This window comes from Erpetoichthys calabaricus, chromosome 5, assembly GCF_900747795.2.
Source record: "Erpetoichthys calabaricus chromosome 5, fErpCal1.3, whole genome shotgun sequence".
In the NCBI taxonomy this organism is placed as follows: domain Eukaryota; kingdom Metazoa; phylum Chordata; class Cladistia; order Polypteriformes; family Polypteridae; genus Erpetoichthys; species Erpetoichthys calabaricus.
This window is the reverse complement of record NC_041398.2, coordinates 191,123,717-191,130,230: the sequence shown is the minus strand read 5'-3', so window position 1 is coordinate 191,130,230 and position 6,514 is coordinate 191,123,717. Positions and strand designations below refer to the sequence as shown.

The 6,514-nt window shown below is 34.0% G+C and overlaps 1 protein-coding gene across 1 annotated transcript in view; it reads right to left on the bottom strand.

Annotated features, from left to right (window-relative positions):
- The window catches only part of smc5 (structural maintenance of chromosomes 5), a 121,205-nt gene that overhangs the window by 76,712 nt on the left and 37,979 nt on the right, over window positions 1-6,514 (bottom strand). The window contains exons 5-8 of the mRNA XM_028791755.2: window positions 5,304-5,438; window positions 4,396-4,536; window positions 4,149-4,310; window positions 2,601-2,672 (exon numbers count right to left, since the gene is read on the bottom strand). Coding sequence (XP_028647588.1) covers window positions 2,601-2,672; window positions 4,149-4,310; window positions 4,396-4,536; window positions 5,304-5,438 — 510 coding nt within the window. The remainder of the gene's footprint in view (window positions 1-2,600; window positions 2,673-4,148; window positions 4,311-4,395; window positions 4,537-5,303; window positions 5,439-6,514) is intronic.

The window sequence follows — 6,514 nt, the reverse complement described above, 5'->3', positions numbered from 1 at the left end:
TCCACCCATTTTCTGAACCAGGCGTTTTCAATAGAGTGCTACGGTTATGGAGCCTACCCAAACAGAATCAGACTCTAGGGAGGAATTAAATCTGAGTGTGGTACAAGTTCACTATATATGTCACTCTCACACATACACAGCAGGCCAATTCAGAGTCTTTATGATCTGGTAGGAAATTAAAGTACCTAGAGAAAGTTCACTTTAATACAAGGAAAACATGTAACTAAAGATTACAAATGTAACATATACAGTAAACATTTTCCCATTGTGTGTAGTAGTTGTTTTTAAGTAGACTAGAGATGATATCATGGTAGAACACATTTCATAAATTCAAAGTGCAAAATTAACATAAAAAAGGTGTTCAACATTAACAAAAACTTTGCAGAAGTTAACACTGCTTTGTGTCCAAGTAATGCATGTTAACCACAACCTATTTTAGTTACAAAATAAAATACGCTCCTTTTAAAAAAACAATCTAGAAAAGACTACACAATGTGGTACATCTTATTTTTCATAGGTCACAAGGAAATACAAAAAAATAAATGTTTTCTGCCGAGAAATAAAAGATGCTATTAACAAAATTTTAATTGCACACGTTTTTAACCAGCCACATGTCCTCACTGCAAAGCAACCAGAATCAATAACATCCCTTCCATTAATAAAGATCTCACCTGTTACAAAATAATTGTATTTTACCAGCTACAAGTACTATTAGGTTCACTTATGGTAAATAATGAATAGAAAAGTAAAAATATTTTTAAACTCCATTGTCCAAGTTTAAAGAGCTTGTGATCTCAAAATGTCTTTACCTGGAATGCTGTCTACAAAAGAAACAAGGAATGGAAAAATGCACTGAGCTACTCTCACAGATCTAGCAAGAACAAACTTACAGATACAAAATCTGCTTTAAGTAGGCAATGTCTAACAAAACTAAAATTAAGCCTAACAAGGACTATCAAAAATTTAAATGAAATGTAAAATTCAAAGAAATCATAAATTTAAAATGAAAATCTGAAGTGTTTAAAAAGTAAAAAAAAAATTTGTGATCAAATTTTTATTGAAATACAAAGCAAACTCTTTAAAAGGGAACATAAGCCATTCTGACAGCACAATAAACAAAGCACACTATTTCAAATATTTTAAAAATAATAAATGAGTCATAAAGTTATATCTCCTTAATTGAGGTAAACTTTTAATTTACTGTGTTATTGGTAATATGTTTAATTGAAGAAAGAATTACAATTTCATAATGGAACTTTATTAAACCTTGGCTCAACTGGTCAATGTTTGCATTGTGCTATAATTTGGAATACATTTTGTAATGCAAGTACTAGTAACATGAATTCATTTTTCATTCCAGTGGCAATGGATGCTTTATGTTATGAACATCTAATGAAATGTATTGCATTTTTCATACCAATGGCACCACTACTACTTACTTTTTTGTTAGTTAATTTTGGAGATGGAGACCTAGTCCACACTAATACGCATACATTAAAAAGGCATCTTTTTTTAAGAATTTGAGAGAGTTTTTGATCCAGATTTAAACAGCCTTCTCTTAAAGAAATCTTTTCAGAAACACCATCCATAATGTAAATTTGAAAGTGCTGCATCTCGTATAGCAGTGTAGTTGGGGAAAATGTAACTTTTTAACAGTGACATATGATTGCCATGTGATAAAGTATGGACCTAAGTTTTACTTTAATATTGCCTTTTGTGACCTCATCCTTACTGTGGGGACATAATTTTTCTAATTTCTATGCTTTAGTTGGCCTGTATTGCACCTTAAAGCATATGACTATTTTGTCACATTTATTTTGGCAAAATTCCCAATCTACTATCTAATTTTCATGGATTTTTCTATCTTTTACTTGTTTCTAACTTTGAAAAGCAGTTGTAAATAGTTTGCCCAGAGAAAGAAATCTGGTTTAGTGTTTTTTTAGGTGCTCTTTGTTTTATTGATGCTCTGAGCATTTTGATTTACTCTGCATATGCTCTGTAAACTCACATAACTCTTAGGTGACAAAATCACTTGTGTCAAGTTGGAAAGATATGTTTTTGGTGTTTCATTGTGGATGACAAACTTTTAGAAACTATTTGAAAACACCTGTGCAAACAGAAAACTCTTAAACAAAAAAAAAAATGACATTTTCAAATTTATCTGAGTTAGTGTAGACTAGGCTAGAGTCAAATCCAAGTGCTCCCCACAGATGATTATGGCAAAGACCAAAGACCTGTACAGCTTAACATGTATCTTGAAAAAGTGGTTTCTGGACTGAGAATTCTGCCAACTTTTGTACTGTTCAGTTTTTACTGCCTACACTACACTCACTACATTGTGTAAGAGACGCCCGTCTCTTCCAGTCACACACATTACATGTTGCCCCCCACTTTCTCACAATGAGCATACACATCATAAAATTTTAATAAAATGTTGTCATGGGATAGTGACAGCGATAGAATAAAAAGTAGACCTATTTTGCTCTCACAAAAATGCATTTGTCCTTTTTCAAAATGTCTGAAAAATTGATTTTCTTGGTTATAACACATTTTAAGACACACTTCTAGACTGTACTGATTACAATATAAGCCAGTCTTACCTCTTTGTCCTTTTGTTCCAGCAGTTCCTGTTTCTGCTTGCATTTGTTAGACACTTCTCGAATCTTCAAAACCTTCAAAAATCATAAACAAATACAGTGGAACCTCAGTTCACGAACGTCTCGGTACACATACAACTCGGTTTACGACCAAAAAATTTGCCAAGCTTTTGCCTCGGTTCATGACCACACACTCGGTATACAAACAAGGCAGTTTCACTTTCGGTTTGTGCGCGCCGATGATTTCCGCACGTGTTGCATTGTTCTCCATGCATGCGTGCTTTCGCTGTGAAGTCTTTGTGCTCTATTTCATTTCCCTTCCGGTTCGTACGCGCCGATTACTGTATTTAAGCACGTATTCAGCCTCTCCCTGCTCACTGTTCTCAGTCAGACGTGCATGCTTTACCTGCGAACTCTTTGTGCACTACAGTATTTCGTGTGCTTTTTGCAGTTAACCATGGCTTCTAAGCAAGTGAAGAGTGGTGAGAATTATTGAGACTTAATTATGAGAAGTGTTGCAATGTTACTTTTCTCTTTTTCAAATGTTCATTTTTTCCCTGTGCTTAAAACTCATTTAAAAAGAGTGTTTACAGCGATCGGGTTGTAATGTTATTAGCTTGAACTCCTGTAATGTTACTTTCTTGGTTGGCTTTTAAATAAAGTTCGGATTTGTTCAAATGTTCCTTTTTCCCTGTGCTTAAAACTCATTTAAAAAGTGTTTATACAGCGATCGGATTGTAAGGCTATAGCGGGAACTGCTGTTACGGGGGGGTTGGAGCTCACGTGCTGTTGAGAGAGACAGAGCGAGCCTGCGCGTGCAGCTGAGCAGGGAGCCTGGGTGTTTGTGTCAGTGTTATTCAATATTTTTACATTAGTTTACTTTACTGTGCATTCTATGGTGTAATTAACTATATTTGTGCTTAAAAATCTTTAAAAAAATATATTTCCATACAGTTCGTACGGTCTGGAACGAATTAATTGTAATTACATACAATCCTATGGGGGAAATTGCTTTGGTTCACGACCAAATCGGTTTACGACCAGAGGTTTGGAACGAATTATGGTCGTGAACCAAGGTTCCACTGTACAGTACTTAACAAATGCTCTCATTCATTTTGAACCTACTACACACCAAGAAAAAGATTAGCCTAAAGAACAACAGTAATTATTATTAAATTTGTAGTTAAAACCTAACTCTTTTTATTAAAAAAAAAAAAAAAAACATTTTTAACATATAAAAAAATTAAACAGTGCTTACTGTTACCACTATCATAAAAGCAATGAATTTGCAAAATGAAAAATGAATAGAAATCAGAAAATAAGTACAGGTAAGAAAATAAGAGTGAAATAAACTATAAATGTTACCTTTAATGTTTAATATTTAACAAGAACATTTCCATTAAAATGACAAAATTAGACTTTAAAGTCCTCAAAACAAACTATTAAAAAATTAAAGTACTGTATTGTATTTGCATTTTTGACTAAAAAGATACACCATCATTTAAAAAATAGACTGCTGTAAGGCTTTAAATATTAATCTCACAAAATTACCTTTTCTTTATTTTTTGCTTCCGCAGATCCTGCCTGATTCTCTAGCTCTTTAATTTTCTGCAATAATGGTGACTGTTCATCTTTTAACTTCTTAATATCTTTTTTAACTTGCTCCTTTTCACTTTTTGTTGCTTCATACTCTTTGCGAACTGTCTCATACTCCTAAGATATGAAAGAAAAAAAATTATAATATATCTGGCATATTTTAATATGAGCAAGCAATTAAAAAGAAAAACAATTTACTTACTACCCATGGCTTTTTCCTCTCCAGTAAGTTGATCATGTCTAAGTGACGTTTTCTTTCATAGTAGCGTTCAACATCTTGCTTATATCGCTCATTTCTCTGCTTCATCTTCTCCAAAAATGCAGCTTTCTCTTTACACTGATTCTATAAATTGAAATGCATTATAATTTGCATATTAAAGGATAAGATGAAATTTTTCTATATGGATTCATAAATGATTACTTGCTAAAGAAATTTTTATAAAGCTATCAGACATTCAGTCTTTGATTATTTTTTTTAAGTTTACAATCCATTTGCTTAATCTAGTAAGGTTCACTATAGTAACATGGCAAGTTAGTCAAATCAGGCTACCAGATCATATGAAACTGTCTCCAGGTCCTTCTGAAGAATTCCTAGCGTTCTCAAGTTAGCAAAAATTGATAATCACACCAGAGTGCTCTGGGTCTCTATGTGGTCTGTACCTGTACACCTCTGAATGAGGTACCCAAGGTGTACTATTGCAGCTTGCCCAAAACCTTGCTTGAACAAGACAGATACAATAGTTGTAACAAAGGTCCTGTCACACTGTTCAGCTCTTTACCCTGTCAGAAAGAAACTTGAATGTGTTGTCTAATTCTTTCACTCAATCTTTATGAACATATGGAAAGGTGGGAATGTCAACCGACCCATACATCAAATGCTTAACTTTTGACTTATGATAATGCTTTCTTTTTTTGACAAGAGTGTGCTACGAAAGTTGCTGCTCTGATTAGTTAATCAATTTCAACTTACAACTTGAATCACTCATGAGGTACTTACCTTTGACCAATTAAATAATATTTTAAAGTAGAATATTGCACTGCTACACAACAGTAAATACTGACAACTACTACTTTTAATGACAATACATTACATTTCAGAAATATATCCACCTCCAACTCTCGCTCTCTTGTACGAAAGCTTTTCAGATCACAGTGAAATTTGTACATCTCTGGGGGTCCCACTGATTTTTCTGTTGCTTCTAGCAGTTCAGTCTTGGACATTTTTGCAAACTCTCCTACTTTTTCCTAGAAATAAAAAGTCAGAGACAGAGAAATGTCCAAGTGTAATAGGTTATATTTTACTCTGTGAAAATCCACCCTTTATGCCTACTCAGTTTTAAAGTTGCTGTAGAAAATAGGAAATACAATCATTCTTCTTAAAAAACCTTTTAAATTAACAGCTGCCAATTTAATAAGCAACCTTTCATTTTTTAAAACACATTTAAAAATTCACTCTCTGACTCTCTCTGACTATTTCTAGTTATTTTTTGTAATGAAATCAAACCTGCACTTAATACTCCAGATAAGAACTCAAAAGTGTGTTAGAAAATTTAAGAACAGACCCCTTAACAAGTTCATAATCACTTCTATAGAGGAGTCCAAAAAACTCAAAAGTCCTTCTCATAAAACAGAATAGTTTTTAAAGTTTTACACTTCATATTAGGTAGTTATATCTAGTAGGGCTACATGGTATATTGGTACAGGAAAAGTACAGAAAACCCCAAATTTTACAACAATACAGTACCAGCACTTTGTGATTTTCAGTACCAGAAGCAAATATCAGCTTCCCTCTCTATCCCCCGAAACCCTCCTTTCTTCAACAACTGCTATTACAGTAGTGGAAAAATGACTGTTTCATAGACCTCATTAAAAGAAACAGAACGCTTTTATGCGATTTGAACTTCATGGAGGATATTGTCTTGAACGAGAGACCCCACGCCGCCACTGATTGCTCCAATTGCTTCGATGTGATCTACAGTAGACTTAATGGGACACACACACACACACACACCCCAGTGCCATAATACGACACGATCTAGACTTCAAATTGTTTTAAAGTGATATGGACAAATTACTGCTTTAATGCAATAGGAACTTCACGGCTATGAAAGAGGATAGCAGTTCAAAGGCGAGTGACTAGGTGGTGCACCAGGAACAGGGGTGCGGAAATCCAACACCCGACTCGTCCTACACGGGTAAATTGACCATCGGACAAGCGTGTTTTTGTGGTTTCAGTTGTCCGCAGACAAGTGCAATTTTCTGGAGAAAAAAGAATTATATGTGCTGTGCAGGGCACATTTTACCACTACTTTCAAATTTTA